Genomic DNA, 20627 nt, shown 5'->3' on the forward strand with positions numbered 1-20627 from the left:
AGGGGCATATGGAAGAGTATCATCCCTTCCTCGTTTCTGTCATTCTTTAATCTGCTCCTTATTCCATAGTCTATAACCGTCTCTGCAACCACAAAAAAAAAATTATGAAAAAGTTATGAATAGAGTTTTATTTGTTCATGATAAAAACAACTTTCAAATGGTTACAACAATCAACATATACGATATCCTACTTGTACAAAATTTCTTATTTTAATATTTGTACTCAACAAAATATCCAGTTCTAGACAGCCAAAATATTGATTGACTCGAAATACATGCTAAATGTGTTTTACACTCTTTTACGAGTAGTTCAACTGAATGCACAAATATCAAAACGAGTTCATTAGTGTAAGTCTCTTTACGGAAGTATTTAAACTGCAATCCGGCTCTATTTCAACCGACTGCATGAATGCTTGTCGGGCAGATTCGTTATCTCCTAATAACTGAAAAACAATTCCAAGAATAGTGTATGCTCTAGAATGTGATTGTTTACTATTTTCTATAAAATTGTTTTCGCTTATAACATTTTGTAAAGTGTGGAGGCAATCCTGACATTGTCTGGCATTATTGAGTTGATAATGACACAACAACTTAAGAAAATAAGCATACACTTTAGAGGAAATATGATATGCTCCATTTTCCACTTCCATTTGTAGTTCGTTTGGTATAAGCCAAGAGTTACGTAAAAAATTCATACGATCAATGAGCATTATTTTCCACAACTGTACAATACTTATATTCTGGAATAATTTCAGTTTAAGGGTTTGATAATGAATATCCGACAAATCCATTAAAATTTGTAGTTTTTCGGGAGAACATTTCAATATAGAATATGCGATGATGTGTAATGCCTTACTATACTGTTTAGACTTATAGAAAAACGATGCTAACATCAGCCATCCAGAAACAGCGTCGTGATAGATATTCTGTAACAGAGTACAAAGACAGGATTTATATTGCCTGTATTGATGTTTATTACCTCTTCTAGTACTATTCAGGGGAGCAGACTGCGCATATTTTGAACCCCACACTGACATGTAGTATGTAGAGACGTATTTAAGTGAGGAATTGTCACTGAAAACTATCTGGTGTATTATTTTTGTGGATGTGTTAGTGTTGCATTTAGTAGAACTATACACATTAATTGTAAACCATAATAATTTGGAATGAAGTGTTTTTACCACCTCGATAGTATGCAATGTATGTGGTTCGATGTGATCCATCCACATTGATACATGAAAATTAGATAATTGATTTGAAAATAAGATGCATCGCCATCCGTAACTGTGCAGGGTATACAATTTCTCCAACAGTATTTCACGAACGCGTCCCTCTATTTTGTTCTCAAACATGTTGTTCTCTGGAATGAAGTAATGTAAACAAACTGAATACTCAACTGAATATATCAGTCTGCTAAAACATCGCATAAAACAAGGTATAAGATTTTCCGGTTTCCATATTGATTGTGGTAATTCTTCTGATATCCAGAAAATTATTGTTTTCAAGAAATATGAACAGAGTAAATCTTCACATTCGGTGTAGGTTGTTATAACATCTTTCAAAAGAACTTTTAGAAGGGCATAACACATCAATTGAGTGTGTGTAAAAGTATTAATTAGAAATTTTTCACCAACAGAAAAAGAAATTCGCCATTCTATATTCTCTTTAGGTAATCCTTTAACTCCGATTGGTACGAAAAGTACTCCATGTTTTATAATACTTTGTTTGACATTATAACTTGGCCATGAGCTATTCGATCTTGTTATCCACTGTGATGCTTGTGATATCCATGTTCTACAATGAAAGCAAATAGCATTGTCAAAGTTTCCTCCTTTGTCAGATATACATGGTCCATGAATTACAGTGCTATCTGTATTACACATGAACTTTTGTTTTAATATTGCGCTCGAGAAATAATGTTTGCCATTATGTTCCTCACATCGTTGACATAGAAATTGAGAATATACTTGTTCTTGTACTAGCAGCAACTGAGTAAAACCAGGTTTTACATCATCTGTTTCCATTAAAACATATTGAACATTTGAATTGTAAGCCGTTTTGATGTCTTCATAAACCTCCATGTTTTTAATTACATACATCATATCCAAATCACTTCCTCTCATCTCAAGTCCTTCACCAAAACTCCCACTTGTGATAAAGGTACTATCAGTATCGCTGTATAAATCATCCCTGCCGGCATTCATAAGTCTGAGATTTTTAACATAATTCTCAGATCCCACTATGTTGTGACACATATAACGATACAGTGCTAATGATATAGTTTTTGTTTCTATGTCTGAAATGACATGAAATATATAAATTATGAAGTAATAGGGATACATAGATCTACTATAATAAAATTGAAATTTAGCTTCAGTGAGTTGTTAAGATGACAATTTTTCATAACAACAGACGAAGAGATTTTGAAATGACTATGTTGATTGTAATAAAAGAATTGATTTTATTATTTCAAAAGTGATAGTCATACTCAACAGCTCCATTTGCTTCCATGTCGAAGATAAACTGAAAACACACCCACAAAAAAATGTCGTTTTTAAACAAGTAATCGAAAACAGTTTGAATATTTCTTATTTAATTGTATGTCCTAATTTTCTCACCTTCCATTTTCTCTTGTCTGTTACTCTTTGATGTGATTAGGTCGGTATAAAGTATTTATGCTATTCTGTTTATGAATTAAAAAAACACATTTCATGTTCCTGGTTTAAATTCCTGATTTAAAAAATACAGATTAGTATTAATAAAATTTAGTTTCAGTAGCATAGTTTGATATGTATCGTTTTCTTCCTTTAATCGGAGATCTAGTTTTTAAACGTTTCCATCTTCTTCAATTTGAAACCTAATTATGCTAATATACGTTAAAGTTATTAAAAACTGAGAAATGAAAACTAAATTTTAATTGTGAAAAAATGAATATAGTGCTTATCGGTTTTTTTTTTGTTTTTTTTGTTTTTTTTTAATCTTTTTTTGTCTTGTCCATTCATACTAAGTAATGCATGCCTATTGCATTTAATGAAGATTGGTTTATCTATAAATAATGAGATCTATCAATCTTTTAATCGATAAATATACCAATAACTCGTTATATATTTTATTAAATGAAGACAGAATGATAATACGGAATACTATATCATTCTACTTCGAATTTCATATCAAAACTTTAGATATCTGTATGATGCTCTAACATAAGCTTGAGATAGTCAAACATAATTCAGAGCTGAAAACAAAACAAGAGAGAAAGAAAGAGGATAAAAAAGTTTTATTGGCTTCACATATGAATTTTGGTAAAAAAAAATTGACAAGTGAAAAATAAATTATGCTATGTAAAATTGATGCGAGTTGATTCAAGTACATTTCAAAATTGTTTACCCTGTGGGATTTTTAGTATAATGTGTCTTGTGATCATTGATCACGTCCGATCATTGTCAATTGTCAAAGGACAAGTTAAATGGGATTTCCAACTATGATATATTTCCATTTATTGATGTTCAAAATAAAATACTAGGCATATTGAATTATTTCAGATCAAAAATAATTTGCGGAAACACAGAGTGTTTTTTTTTCAATAATAATTTTGTCGACTGCAGTTGCATTTGGTCATGTTGGTAAAAGCAAAGTATCCGTGCTGCAAAATTTTCAACGTCTCGTTTCAGTACTTAATGATTTGAATTATTTGGATCAATTTTGTTCACACATGTTTGTAGTTTGTAATCTAGGAATGGAATATGTTTAGGAAAAATCCCCATTTTACCCCGAAATAAAGAATGAACTTCTGCCTTTTTGTCTTGTTTACAATTTTACGTTAACTTTGTACAGAAAACTGAGTTACAAATAACTCAAACATTCAAGCTTATACCAAATCACCTTTTAGTTTCATGTATAACTCTTTTAAAGACTTAGCAGCTTTTGAAAATTTAGAGACATGAATGAGATTTGTTTCTGTAAAATCTTTTGTATTACCTCATTGAATAACTTATTTCATAAAGTCTGAGACATTTCGGGTCAATTAAACAGTGTAGTTAAATGGCTACTTTGTATACATATTGGTTTGATATAAGATGATATGGTATGAGTACCAATGAGACAACTCTCCATCCAAGTCATAATTTGTTAATGTATACAATAATAGGTCAAAGTATGGTCCTCAACACGGGCCTTGGCTCACAACAAACAGCAAGCTATGAAGGGCCCCATAAAATGACTAGTGTAAAACCATTCAAACGGGAAAACCACCGAGTTCATCTATTAAAAAAAAACGAGAAACGAGAAACATAAATAAATTTCATCAACAAACAACAACCACTGACCATCACGTTCCTGACTTATTGGTCTGTTTTTTCTGACTTTTACTTAAAATTCGAGGATGTTGATATTTTTGTTAATGTTATTTGAACCTTTCTCATATTCATTGTTATCGTTTATTCATCAGTTTGCATTATATTGTGAATATATATTCAATCAGAAGACGGCAGCATGCAAGTGTTTATTGAAACTCTGTTCTTATTTTATTTATTAGAATGCAACTATCTTCAAAAGTAAAGTCACAAAAATAATGAACTCCGTGGAAAATTCAAAACGGAAAGTCCCTAATCAAATGACAAAATCAAAAAGCTCATATACACCAAACGAATTGATAACTGTTATATTTCTGATTTGTAACATGCATTTCTTCATGTAGAAAATGGTGGATTAAACCTGGTTTTAATGCTATATTAACCTCTCACTTATATGACAATCGTATCAAGTTTATTATATTGACAACGATGTGTGAGCAAAACAAACAGACATAATAGATAAAAATGTCTTTAATAGGCGTACTGCAGACAACATTGTGTTATTATCTGAATCTCTATTACAACTAGCATATATGTAACAAATAAGTAAAAAAAGACAAATAAGGAAAGCACATTGACAAAAATAAAAGACAAGAATACAAAATTTACAATAGCACAATAACACAATGACGGGATATAAAAGTCCAAAGCCACGTTATATGTTTCAAAGAAGCACGACAAGGTATATAGACACAGCACATTAGCAAAAATAAAAAAAAAAACAGAATTTGTACTTTTTGTATTGGGGTTTATTATTTATTTTTATATTGTTCAATGGTATACACTTAGTACGTGGTGTACACTTCATAGACATGGAGTATGCAAATGTGGATTGTATGGAAGACTCGTTACAAGAAACTATCTGTTGTATTCCTCTACGATATGTTTTAATGTCACTGTCAACTCTGAAATAAATGTCATTGAACTATCTTCTTTAAAGACTATCCATTATTCTTCAAATTTGAAATGAAATCTGACGCAAATCTAATACGATACTATTTACCATAAGCATAAGATAGCAAACTGCTCTTAAATGGTTTGCACTATTTTTTTGACTTGGATAGAGAATTGTCTAACTGGCACTCATACCACATTTTCTTATATCTTTTTTAAGCTGGAGGCAATAGACAGAGAGATAATCAGAAAAGATTATGGCTATAAATGGGGGACATGAATACAAAATGACAGGTTGAAAAAGTGCTATGGTTAATTCATGCGAGTTGATTCAAGTACATTTTTAAAGAACAATTCCATTTTGGATTCTAATTTAATGTGTCCTGTGATTATTGATCATGTCCATCAATTGTTCAAAGAGGACAATGAATATTGGATTTTCAACTATAGATGTATTTCTATCTTTTACTGTTATTCATATAACATTAACGGAAACCCAGCATGGTTTTTTTACATTATTTTTTGTCGATTGAAATTGCATAAGGTAATAGCAAAGTATCCTTTTTGGAAAACGTAAAACATCCTCTTTCAGTCCTTAATGTTTTTTTAACTCATTCCAATAAGCTTTGTAAATGTTTGTTGTCGGAATGGACATATGTTAAGGAAAAAATTAAATTCTACAACTAATTTACATGTTATAGTTCTGAACTTCCTTGATTTTTATATAAACGATACAGTGCTAATGATATAGTTTTTGATTCTATGTCTGAAATATCATGAAATAGATAAGATATTTAGTCATGGGGAATGAAAAATAATCTTTACCATACGGTTTCTTCCATATATAGCACTTTTATTGCAATTAAGCTTTAATAAATTGTTGCCATGTCAAGGTTACTTAGATACGAATGAGATATTGCACTGACTGTTGATTGCAATAAAACATTGCTTTTTACCATTCCAAAAGAGAGGTAAGAGATACCAAAGTGATAGTGATACACCCGGGTTGAAGATAAACTGAAGACATCAAGAAAAAAAGCAACCTGAAAAGCAATCAAAGACAAACAACATCCTATAAAAGTACGACATAGATCCTAATGATGCATCCATTGCGTAGTGCAGAGTAAAAATTACAAAGAGTTTCTGTATCATATGAAACAAATATATAAAACAATCGATAATAATCTACGATCTATACTATGATGGTCAATACAGCAACAACCAACAACAAAAATTTAAAGACAACGATGTGAATATTAAAGTACGACATATATACTAGTATACTGATATCGTAAAGAAAGCGTTTTGACAAAATGTTGTGTTAAGCAAGATAGTAAAAAAGAATAGAATAACACATACAGAGATAAGTGACAAGCACTGCAAGTCCCTCTAACCTGTGACTAGTACACATCATTTGCTATAGATAATTCATATATTAGCTCCATTATGTGACAGCGGTGTAACAACATAACACAAAACCAGTATGTTAAACAGGACAGGAAGGGCTGGGATAAACGTAATGTTTACCAAGCACAAGAGAAAATAACAAAATTTAATATAAAACGTACATAATTTACCGAAGTATAAGTTGTTATACAATGTAGTTAAAAATCAAAGCTGATCCTTTTAATAACTATTTTGTCAAAAAGTTTGAAAAATACCAATCTAGACATATGACATATCACTTATTTCAACTTTTTGATTACAATTTCTTTTATGAATTTACAATATGGGTTATTTTAATTTCGAGGTTTTGGTCGTGCATGCTTTACAATTTCATACTTCATTTGGCCTTTAAACTGTTTTGATTGTAGTACTTAACAGTTGTATGTAGAAGAAACGCATGTCTGTCATACAGAATATCACCCTGGTATCTCTAATAAGTTTTTTTTTAACATTGACAATTCATGTAGAGATGATATATTTTTAGGGTAGGCCACTGTGGAGGACAGTCTTGAATTTTTAAATACAGCAAAGGTATGCGTGTTAAATACCATTTTGCCGATTTTAAATGTACTATAATTATATTGGGACAAACTATCGCGGAAGAAATTCAACATCAAAATTTGCAACAAATGGTTATTTTACGAACATGTATGTTGAGTACCTCGTGTAATATACAAGTATATTCGGTAAGTAAGTAAGCGGTCGGACTGCTATTTGTTGTTTGATATTATATATAAGAAAATAAGAAATGCCGCTAGAAGATTGATCGACATTTAAAATTTCTCAGAATAAAAGTAAAAGGATTTGAAGAAGATTACACTTATAGGCGCAGAATTAACGGAACAGTATGATAGTAAACATAATCCGTTTTTAGGACAATTTATGTGATTCGGTCGGGATGTTGTATTAAAAACATTGTCCTTGTTAGAATGACGTAATTTAAAAAATATAGATTATAAAATTGAGAATGGAAATGGGGAATGTGTCAAAGAGACAACAACCCAACCAAATAAAAAACTACAGCAGAGGGTCACCAACAGGTCTTCAATGTAGCGAGAAATTCCCGCACCCGGAGGAGTATTGATAATATTTAGTTTCAGTGTTAGAGTGCATTGGTTGTTGGGTATTACGATAGGGGATCTAGTTTTAACCATTCCTTTTTTCTGCAATTTAAAACGTAATATGAGTTAAAGTCATAAAAGAATGAGAAATGAACAAAAATTGAACTGTGGAAAAATGTATAAAGTGGTATTCAGTTTTTTAAGTTATTTCTTGTCCATTAATTCCTAGTAATGCGTACATATTTGCTTTTTTGTAGATTGGTTCTATATTGTTGTCCTTGTGATGGAAAAAATGAAGTATATCAATCTTTCGATCGAAAGATATACTAATAACTCGTTATCTATTTTATTAAATGAATACAGAATGATAATACCGATAAGTCATAATCATATATAAACAAATGATTAACAAATGATAAATGTCTTTAAACTGACTTGATTTTAAAGACTATTAAATTCTACTTCGAACTTAATATATTAAAATTAAGAAAATCTGTATAATGCTGTTTACATCAGCAATAGATAGTCAAGCTTACTTTGGCGCTGCAGACAAAAAAGGAGGGAAAAAGTGTAAAACAAATGTGCATGTTTGATGAAAAAAATGTCATTGTTAAGTTGAAGCGAGTCGATTCAAGTAAATTTGCAAATACGTACTACATGTAGTATTTATATATAATTTGTCCTGTGATAATTGATCACGTCCGTCCGTTGTTTATAAAGGAAAATAAAAATTGGATTTTCAACTATAGATGTATTTCCATCTATAAATGTTATAAATAAAAATTAAAAAAATAGTCATATTCAAAAATCATTTGCAGAAACACATGGTGTTTTTTTATATCAATTTTGTTGATTTCAGTTGCATTGGGTTATAACAAAGAATCCGTGTGGCAAAACTGTAAACGTTTCGTTTCAGTTCTGAATGATTTGTATAATTTCTATCAGTTTTGTACACTCATGTTTGTAGTTTGTAATATAGGAATAGAATATGTTTATAATAAGCATAGAGCTTGAGGTGGAAAGTGAAAAAAATAAAGAATCATCAAACCTTGCTTAAAATAAACATCTTAGTCTTAAAAGTCCATACGACAAACAATAACGATCATTTGTGAAGGAAAAAAACTTTTTTGACAGTAAATAATGGTTACCATAGAAACTAGTGAATCTGAGACACTATTTGAGGTAAAAAAACAGGATATTCCGACATGAAATATAATATCAGAATAAAGAATAGTAGTTATTGCAAGTAAATATTTTAATTATATAACCTTAAAATTATAAGCTAAAAAAAAGCTTTTCTTAAAAAAATGTTTATTTATGGTTGCTATGGTAACAGGAAAATCAAAGGGTTCAAGTTTATAAATTTTACACAAAAATAAGCAATTTTTGGGTCAAAATTGTAAAAAATCCAGATGTATATAACATAAAATATGGTACTGACAAAAATGAATGACTATCATATAATTCAAAGAAAAAATAAAATTGTGTAGACTATTGAATTTTTATTGGTGGCAGCTACCCAACATTATGCTCTTTCGGGAGCAATTTTGTACAAAAACTACCAATTTCGTCACCTAAAACCTAAAAGGGGTCACTATCATAAAAAAACGCACGTATGATTTAATTTGTATTGACAAAATAAGTGTCACATAAAAGTGTTTTCAATTGAGTAGAAAAGTATGCATAAAATCTCCATGGCAACCATCTTTATTGTATAGCAACCTACTGAGGCTGAAAATATTTAATGATGATTTTTAACAAAAATGTACAAAATAAGTCACTTGAAGCCTGCTGGTGATAAAATAAAACACAATAACAGTCAAATTGTGCGTTAAGATATGCGAAACTCTCCTTAGCAACACTTATTCATGACATAAATGCCTAGTAACCAATTGATACTTTAAAATACCCACGCTAAATTCATGGATAACAAGTACAATTTAATGGTATAAATACTTGATAAAAACTAAACTAACATAAAAAGATCAATTATGAATCATGTGCATAATGATCTTATATTGAAAAATATCTTATGTAACACTACTTATTGCATAGCAACCAGCATATGTGGTGTAAAAGAGGGACATTCAAACTCATAATTAAAAATAAACTAACGATGCCATGGCTTTAAACGAAAATGACAAACATGCAATAGTTAATAAAACACGATACAGAAATTAAAGATTAAGCAACCCCAACCCCACAAAAATCTTTAGGGTGATCTCAGGTGCTCCAGAAGAGAATGCTGATCCTGCTCCACATGTGGCACCCGTAATTAAATTATATTATTTCATGATAATTCAAAAAGAATCAACTTTATTCGATGATTTTATGCATTCAATCTTTCTTTGAAACAGCAATACGCGAAAAATTGCATAGGTTCTTGTGGGAAGTTGTGACTGGACCAAGATCCAAGTGTAATGGCATACGATATAGTTACAGGGGAGGTAACATTTATTTGACGCTGATAACGTACAATATTGTTTTCGCGACATCAAACTGGGAAATATCGGGAAAAGATGTATAATTCGACTGATTTTTATCATTCAAACTCATAACGTTTGTATGAAGATTATTTGTATCAAGTTTCAAGAAAATGTCAACAATGCATTTTTTTTTAATTTAATAAATAAACAGCAAAAATGCGTTTTTCTACATTCTTGAATATTTGATAGATATGAGTTATTTAAAAAAAATCATGAATTTAAATATTTTTTTTATAAAACAGAAATTACAGATAATTTAATGAAAAACAGCTTGTGTTTATCATTTAAAATATAAAAAAAGTTATGTATTTGGAAAATTAAGTCCACAAATCCAAATTTTGTGCAAACATCTGAAATTTCGACCTTATTTTACTCAAAAAGTAGCACATGAAGGTATATATTATATTACATATTTGATTTAATCAGGACTGGTATTAATAAACATGCAAATTTCAAAATTTCAATCTGGGATCAAAACTGTATTGTATGCCCTAAAAACACTTCTCTTTGATTTTTCAATACTAAAGGAGAGGGTGACCATAAATATTTTCGGCCCTCTGCATTCGAAAATAAAGTCATAATACAAGTAATATTTAAAAATAAGTCAACATAACCAAAATTGGCCATTGGCAAGGAGATATGGCCTTTCAAATTACATAGACAAACTGATGTTGAATTACTGCCGCTCAATTGCTAATTGTCATTGACCCATAAAAAGTTATTGGCCTTTGCAGAAAGTTTTTCAACACTTTTAGTAAACTTTGTAATTTTTTACAAAAATAGCTCCTGCTAAATAAATATCTGGGCCAAAAAAACAAAAAAAATTTGGTCTAAAATTCAATGTCTAATAGCCTGTTGATTTATCAATAAAGTTATCATATTTTGATAGACTTGTAAAATTTATGTTTTTTTCTGTAATTTCAGGGTTTAAATAATGGCTTGTATCATACCTCCCTCTGTCAGATAAGATTGTCAACAAAAATACTCAATTGACTTTATTGAAGGGTTGTCATTTCAAATAGAAATTAAAGTGAATATTATTATTTGATCTATTATCTTTTTAAACTTTTGAGATTTAATCTTTACAGAGCCCCGTAGGTGCCATGTAAATATAAATATTTTGTTTGCTGTAGATTTAATCAGGTGCGCACCAGTTTGAAAATTCGTGTGCATGACTTTCAAACTGATGCACACGACTTTTTAAAACATGAGCATGACGTCTAACGTCATCCGAACAAATTTAAATTGTGCGCATAAGTTTCAAAAATTTGTGTGCATAACTTTCAAAAATATTTCGCACGACTTTCAAACTTGTGCGCTCCTCCTTATTGAATCAGTCAACTTTGTTTAAAAGTCGTGGTCACTAGTTTTTAAAGGACCGCAAACATTTTTTGGCATCGTATATTGGTATGATGTCGTCTTAGTCGCCGTCTTCGTCGTCAGAAGACACATTTGCTTTCCGGACAATAACTTTGATTTAAGAGAATGGATCTCTATGAAATTTTCCAGATGGTTCAATATCAAAATAGTAAGCTTGGGATTGATTTTCGGGGTTTTGGTACCATCAGGTAAAGAAGAATCGGGGACCAAAAAGGGACAATAAGAAGTTTTTTTTTGTATTTTCCTGACAACTACTTTTATTTAAGTGATTGTATTCTCTGTAATTCTAGCACAAGGTACCATACTATAAATGGAAAGTTTGGGGGTAATAACTCCAAGAAGGGTTAATTTTTTTTAGGGGGGTGGGGGTGTTATTTATTTTTTGTTTTTTCCCATTGATCATTTCTGATTTATATATATAAAAATATTAAGTTTTTCGTAATAGTCAGAAATCTTAAATTGAAAAGTATTGCGCAATGTTGAGAAATATTCAATTGCACAGTATTGCGCAATATCACAATGTTGCACAATATCAAGAAATCTTCAATTACACAGTATTGCGAAATAGAAAAAAATCTTCAATTTTACAGTATTGCACAATAAATCTTCAATTGCACCTAATTGCGTCATAGTAAAATTGCCAAATAACAGCAAATCTTCAATTACACAAGTTGTTGCATTAGCAAGAACTGTTCAATTCCACAGTATTGCGCAATAAGCAAAAAATATCTGATCGCAAAGTATTTTGCAATAGCAAGAAATCTTTAATTGAAAATTAAACAATAGTTTGTATAAAAGTTAAAAAAAAGAAAGAAGATGTGGTATGATTGCCAATGACACAGCTCTCCATAAGAGACCAAAGTGACACAGAAATTAACAACTATAGGTCACTGTACGGCCTTCAACAATCAGCAAAGCCAATACTGCATAGTCAGCTATAAGAGGCCCCGAAATGACGATGTAAAACAATTCAAAAGAGAAAACTAACGGCCTCATTTAAGTACAAAAAAATACGAAATACAAATATGATACACACCAACAAACGACAACCACTGAATAACAGGCTCCTAAGTTGGAACAGGCACATACAAACATAATGTGGTGGGGTCAAACATGTAAGCGGGATTTTGCCTATTTCAAATTTTTAAGATCTTTCGCCACATTTATTATGTGTCAGAAACCTATATTATGTCAAAAACTTGATCACAATCCATTCAAACTGTATCAAACTTCAATAGTGTGTCCAAAAATGCACCAACTGTTCAGTGTTTTACCTCAGTGGTCGTATCAGGCTGCTATCGGCGAAGCATTTTTTTTTAAAATTGTGCACGAGTATAAATTCGGCACGATTTTTCAAACTGGTCTGCATTAATTAAACCTCTGGCAAAAGAAAATATCTATTTTATTTACATGGCACTTAAGGGACTCCATAAATGATTGACAATTTCTTCATATTTGTAATTTATTTGGTGATCATTCTCTGCATTACTTTGTCCCGCAAAATTGATCAATCGAGTTGGCATTGATGAAAAGTTTGTATTCTTCGCAAATATATTTTAATCAGAGTTTTTTAAGAGCTAATTCATCAGAAATTAGAGACATCATAGGAATAGAAAAGAATGTATGATATTGGAATAAATTTGACCTAACAATACTTGTATTCAAAACCGTCCCTGAAGGGGGAAAACCCGAGGAGATAGGACCTTCAACGGGACTTTGGGTCTAGTTTGGGTTCGGGTGTGATTAAGCTCGGGATTGCGGGATTTACCATTTCGGGATGAGGGAATATTTTTTTCTAATTTCGCGATGTCGGGATTTAAATTAATTTAAAGTTGGGACCTCATGATTTATTGTTTTCAAGCCAGGGATTTCGGAATGAGGACCCCTTGTATCCCTACCTCTCTATACTTATAATATAATACAATAGATACAACATTAATGCAGTTTAATTTAAAGTTTTAGGTATATTCCTTCTATGGATATATATCAGTTATAAAATGAAAGAAGAGTCAGTAAAATGACAGATTTTCTTTGTGTATTAGATGAGCTCAAATAAGGAGTTGTGGTATAATTGCCAATAAGACAAATACTCACAAAATACTAAAAGCTGATGTGTCTACTATTGGTCTTTTTACAACCTTCTACATTGAGCAAACCCCATACTTTATAGCAAGCTATTAACAATGATAAAAACCAGCAGCATGAACAAATAGTTAAAGCAAATAAATTAGAAAACCCATGCATTATTTAGGCTTTAACTATAAACTAAGAAATAATATTTATGGCAGACTTTGAAAATGGAGTATGACAATGGGGTATATGTCAAAGAGACATTAACTCAACCAAATGACTACCACTGAATCACATGCTCCTGAATTGGGACAAGCACTTACCTTATGTGTGAGGTGAGGGGGTAATTTGTTTACAAGCTTAACCCTACTAGTCTTGAACAATAGTGTAAAATTTCGCACCAAAATGGTTCAGAAACTTCCAGCAAATACCATGTAAATTGACTGATTTTAAAAATCAACAGGTTTTGAATTAAAGATGCTTGACCATAGTTGAAATGAAGCAAATAATTAACATTTAGGTTATTTTAATAGGATGTTGTGGGTGCGTTAATTAGAAAAAGAAGTTAGATCAATAATTATAGTGAATTCTAATCAGACCAACTCTGTAATTGGAAAGATTGGAATAAATGAACTTAATATTTAAAACAATCAAAATCATTTATAAAATTCATGACTTAGTATTACATTAGAAGGGCATAACCAGGGTTGGTGAAATAAAACAGGGTTAAAATTGTGTATTTTTTAAAATTGCCCATTAATATGGTAAATTTTTCAGACATTTTAAACCAATTTCAAAAAAAAAAATAGCCCCTCCCCCTTTTTTTCAAACCCTGAATCCACCTTTATTAGTCCCCAGTACTTGATAATTGGCATACTCCATCTATAAACAGTTAAATCATGAAACAAAACAGTGTAATAATGTTAGTAAATAAGCAGTAGGGTGACGCCAGGTCATCTCAAGTCTTTACCCCATATCTGGCACACTTCAGAAAACTCAGAAGAAATGGGGAAAAAGACATTTTTGAAACCGTCAGCAAAATAATTCTCTTAAGAGTCTACCCAATTTTATTTTTTTGATTAACAGTATAGATATTTAATATTAGGATTACATAATACATCATATCACTGTTAGTCCAGAATGTCTTATTTATATGATACAAATCACGTCGTATTCCTTAATATTTCAAATTTGAATTCCTTTGCATTTTCCTGTGCTTATTGGCACGGCCTCTTAATGGCTATTACTTTTACTGGTTAATCTGTTTTAGTGGTATCCATTTTACATGGCTCTCTACATTTTATATCAAAATATACGAACATCTGTATGATACCATTTACATCAGCAATAGATCATCAACCATACTTTTGAGCTGGAGACAAAAGAAAAAACGAAAAAAGAGGGATAAAGAAGTTGTAATGGCTCCGTACAACTGTACATGTATGGTAAATACAATTGACAAGTGAACAAAAATGGTTAGATAGATTGATACGAGCTGATTCAAGTACATTTTCAAAGAAACATTCTTTTTGGGAGTTAAACATCATTTATCCAGTGATCATTTATCACGTCCGTTCATTGTTCAAGAGAGGACAATCGAAATGGAATTTTCACTTATAGATGTATTTTCATTTATTGATGTTATAAATAATATATTAGTCATATTGAATTTTTGCAATTCAAAAATAATTTGCGAAAACACAAAATGTTTTTCAATATTGATTTTGTCGATTGCAGTTGCATTTGGTGATGTTGGTAATAGCAAATTATCCATGTTGCAAAATTGTCAACGTCTCGTTTCAGTTTTTTTAATGATTTAAATAGTTTGGATGAGTTTTGTTCACACATGTGTGTAGTTTGTAATCTAGAACAAGAATATGTTTAGAACAAAATCCCCATTCTACCTCTAAATAAAGATTTGGACTTTTTGTTGTCTAGTTTTCATATTTACGTTTGTCATGTTTGTACAGAAAACTGAGTTACGATTAACTCAAACAATGAAGTTTATACCTAATCACACTTTAGTTTAATATATAAACTGCTTTAAATGGTAAACTGTTTGACAGTTTTGAAAATTGAGAGGCATGAATAAGATTGTCTCTGTAAACCCATTTAAATACCTCATTGAATAACTTATTTAAAAAAATCTGACACATTTCATTTTACCAGTGTAATTAAAATGGCTTGTAAGTATACATATTGGTTAGATATAAGAATTTGTGATAAGACTGCCATTAACACAACACTCCGAGCAAGTCAGTAAGATCCCCCTAAAATGACTAGGAAAACCAACAATCTTATCTATATAAAAAAACGACAAACATTGATGAATTACATCAACAAACGACAACCACTGAAAATCACGTTCCTGACTTATTGGTCCGTCTATCAGACTTTTCCTTAACGTAATTGAAAAGTGTTTTAAAATGATGGATGTTGATCTGTTTTTAACATGTTTTCTTATAATCATTGCTGCCGTATTCTATTGTGAAAAGTTGTTCCATCAGTAGACGGCAGTATGCAAGGTTATATCTTGATGCATTTCATATTTTCCACTAGACTTTAACTACAGGCAAAATAACATGTTTGATAATGTGCTGTGTCTATATTGCTTGTTTTGTTTATTTGTTACATATGACGTGGTTCTGTACTCATGCTTCCTTTTTTTTTGTAATTGTTCTATGATAATTGTTGTATTTTTGTCTTTCATTGCTGCTAATATGGTTTGTTTATATGCCTTGTTTCTTTGTGAGGTAGCTCTGAACTTATACACCCCGTCATTGTGTAATTGTACCATGTTAAAAGTGTGTTGATATATCTGTTTGTTTATATACTGATCAAGGTAATAATACAATGTTGACTGCTGTACCCCTTTTTTGACATTTTTGTCTGTCATTTTTATTCACACATCATTGTCAATATAATGTTATTTTATACGAGGTTAAGCTTGCTTTAAAACCAGGTTTAATATACTATTTTTATACTTAGTCAGGAATATGACGGTTGTTGTCAATATGACAGTTTTTTTTAGGCATAACGTTGTCAGTTTAGATTTGATATATGAGCAAACGACTGTTACTCTAGTATATTCTGTCCATTTTGTGTTGTTCATTCGTTTGACGTATTTGAGCTTTTGATTTGGCCATTTGATTAGAAACTTTTCGTTTTGAATTTTCCTCGGTGTTCAGCATTTTTGTAATAATGGTACTTTGAACTGATATTGTGCTCCTATGAACAGTTTAGGCAACAAACTTCTGATGCCTCTGTTCATACTGTATCCGTGTAATAACTTCTTTTATCAGACAATTTCCAGTTGCACTTAAATGTGGTCATTTTTATATTGACGTTTGGTGGATTCAAATATAATATGCCTGTTATTTGTCCAAAACAAGACGATGTACACTGCGCATGGGTATATCTTCTATCCATTTCATTAATTTCATACTTACACTGTCCATAGTTTACGTTTTTTATAATGATTTTTTTTAAAAGAGATAAATGATATCGGAGCGGTATGACACATATTATTTTATCATTGAATTCCTTGTTAGTATATATTTTCCTCTTATCTTTAAATTACCGTTTATTTGGTTTTGTACTTTTTGTATGATATTTGATTTTTTTATATGTTCTTAATAATTAAAAAGTAATTGTTCAATTCCGCTTTGATAAATACATATCTAATGAAACCATCTACACTGTAATTTCCGCAGTGATGTTTTCAAAATGCATCAATTTACAAGAGAATACGGAATGAGTATGTTGATTACTCTTAATGATTTATTTATGTCATTGAAATTTGAATACCCGTAATTTTCATTCCCATTCGATATAGGAACAAGATATATTATAATACCATCCCAAGAGATGGCGCAAATGTGTCAATATTTTAAACCCAGAGTGCATCTACACATGCAAATTATCATTTCATTAAGTTGAGAGCATTTTGACATTTTAGACATGTTTGCTGTTTCCATTGTTACAGTAGATAATTCCAAAACAAACAGACATCTAATTGCCACATGGCATGTAATATATCAATACAATTTCATTGACTTTGGTGAAATACTCTTTAAGTAGTTATCAAAGGTACCAGGATTGTAATTTAAATTTAGTACGCCAGATGCGCTTTTCGTCTACATAAGACTCATTAGTGACGCTCATATCAAAATATTTAAAAAGCCAAACAAGTACAAAGTTGAAGAGCATTGAGGATTCAAAATTCCTAAAAGTTGTGCCAAATACAGCTAAGGTTATCTATGCCTGGGATAAGAAAATGCTTGGTTTTTCGAAAAAATTGAAGATTTGTAAACAGGAAATTTATAAAATTGACCACAACATTTATATTCATGTCAACACCGAAGCGTTGACTACTTTAAGAAAATGCTGATTTTATGCATTTTCCCATAGGGTCAAGGTTAAACTTGTCTCCTGTTACTATGGCAACGGCGGCCATTTTGGACTATCCAAATATTGTCTTGACATCTTAACATACTTGGTAACATTTTCATAAAGTTTCAACCAGTTTGGGCTTTTAACGAAAGAGTTGGAATTTTTGATATTTTATCTGTTTCCATGCTTACGGCAGCCATCGGGGTGATCTTACACTGATACACTGCTTCCTCATTTGATAACTATAACGGAATACGGACTGATAATACCGATGAGTTCTAATCATATATACATGTCATCCTGTATGGCAAGCCGTTTTGTTATTTATTCTAACTTCAAAATATCTCATAAACTTTATAAGATATCCTATATAATATATATATATAAGATATCCTTTATGATATATAAAATATCTTATATACAGGGTTTCCCCGGGGTAAATTTTATTTTCGCCACCTCTTTCACCAAAAACATTTTGCACCACTTTATAATTTTTTTCTCCAAGTAACACAAATATATCTTCTTTTAAAATTTTCCTTTTTTTCCAGACCCCCCCCCCTCCTTAATAAAATGAGTTTGCCTATTGTTGTTTATATTGCTGTATGTAAGATATTTTATTTATTATTTAGGAACATTATTTTTCAACCACATTATATAACCAAGACCAATTAACTGATATGGATTTTGTAGTTCATGGACCATGTATATCTTACACAGAAGGAACGTATGACCATGCCATATCCTTACATTGTCCAACATGGGTATCGCAAGCACCACAATGGAAAACAAGATAAAAAAAACTCATGGTCAAGTTATAACTATAACAAATTCTTATAAAACATGGGGTATTTTTTGTACCAATCGGAGTTAAGGGATCTCCAAAAGAATGCTGATTTTCTTTTTCTGTTGGTGAGAAGCTATTATAAGGCACAACACAGATCGTATGCCTGAAATTTTTTCACATTGTTATTTTTAAACCCATTTTGTTATTTTAAAATAATCACATCTTTCTGTTACGATTTGAATAGATACCCATAGTCCGATATTTTCAGGTAAATACCATCTTATAATCAATCATATGATCGATTCACAATGAATATTTGTGATACTAATTAAATTGTAAAATTCGACAAAAGCTGACTGGGTAATAAAACTGTCGTTTTAGGGAGTAACATTTGTTCTCGATTGCAAATGCACACTGTTTATACCATACAGTGATCTGGGTTTCAAACATTTGACTGATCTGCCCTTATCATATGCATTATAAAATTGAAAATGGAAATGGGGAATGTGTCAAAGAGACAACAACCCGATCACAGAAAAAACAACAGCAGAAGGTCACGAACAGGTCTCCAATGTAGCGAGAAATTCCCGCACCCGGAGGCGTCCTTCATCTGGCCCCTAAACAAATATATACTAGTTCAGTGATAATGAACGCCATACTAACTTCCAAATTGTACACAAGAAACTAAAATTAAAATAATACAAAACTAACAAAGGCCAGAGGCTCCTGACTTGGGACAGGCGTAAAAATGCGGCGGGGTTAAACATGTTTATGAGATCTATAGATTTACAATCAATGTAGAAGAATAAAGTCCAACTTGTTGTTATATAAAAACATAAAAAAAAATCAAACTATTCCCGTCTGACAATAAAACAAATGCCGAGGAATGGGATTTGACGTTCGTGACACAACGCGGGGTATATTCTATACAAAGAGACACCAAGAAGACATTACATTCAATGCTGCGTGTAGGTAGAGTGATGCACGTAAAAGATATGATACAACACCTCATTTTGTGTTCGTACCAGGATATGAAGCTTGTGGCTGTCCGTATGTTCATTACTTTAATCCGATTTACCTAGTTTGCAGAACATTCTATTTGGATATTTGCTTTATTTGCAATTGTTATCGTTTGGAATAAAAGGGAATATAAATAAAATTGTGCCTGCGATTTTCATATTCTGCATTAAAAAGTAAAATAACAAAAATACTGATCTCAATATGTCAAATATGACAGTTCCTTATCAAATGGCTCAATCAAAATTTCAAACGAATAGGAAACAACTGTAATATTCCTGACTTGGTACATGCATTTCATTATGTAGAAAATGGTGGATTACCCCTGGTTTTTTAGCTAGATAAACCTCTCACATGTATGACAGTCGCATACAATTTCGTTATATTGACACTAATGTGGATAAAAATAAGGGTACCTCAATCTTAGGAGGAGCGTTCGTATTGCTGTCACTCGGATGTATTTAAGGTGGCTCGCGGGTAAAAATCATTTTTTTAGATGTAAGATTTTGCTATTTTTTTCTATGAATACACTTTATCCTACAGGTATATTTAGTAAAAAAAATAAAAATATTAGGTCGCCTTTCATTTAAGCTCACAATCTGCCTTCGAAAGAAGCATGCATTTTTGTTAAGTTACTTTTTTCTGTTGAACAAATAGGAGAAAAACGGTAACATCGAAATAAAAAAAGAACTTAATTATAGAAATCGCTTAAATTTTACAGTAGTTTAGTTTAAAGGGTCACTAG

The 20627-nt window shown here is 31.0% G+C and overlaps 1 protein-coding gene across 1 annotated transcript; it reads right to left on the reverse strand.

The window, feature by feature from the left end:
- Positions 1-239: 239 nt before the first annotated feature.
- LOC139485872 (uncharacterized) lies at positions 240-2292 on the reverse strand. The gene has a single exon (XM_071270520.1). The coding sequence runs from the start codon at positions 2253-2255 to the stop codon at positions 330-332; it is 1926 nt and encodes a 641-aa protein (XP_071126621.1). The 5' UTR covers positions 2256-2292; the 3' UTR covers positions 240-329.
- Between the last annotated feature and the right edge of the window lie 18335 nt (positions 2293-20627).

The sequence above is a fragment of the Mytilus edulis genome, chromosome 8, assembly GCF_963676685.1.
Source record: "Mytilus edulis chromosome 8, xbMytEdul2.2, whole genome shotgun sequence".
NCBI lineage: Eukaryota > Metazoa > Mollusca > Bivalvia > Mytilida > Mytilidae > Mytilus > Mytilus edulis.

Excerpts from the sequence above, each read along its gene's own strand:
- LOC139485872 (XM_071270520.1), bottom strand. The coding sequence starts at position 2,255 with ATGTGTCACAACATAGTGGGATCTGAGAATTATGTTAAAAATCTCAGA.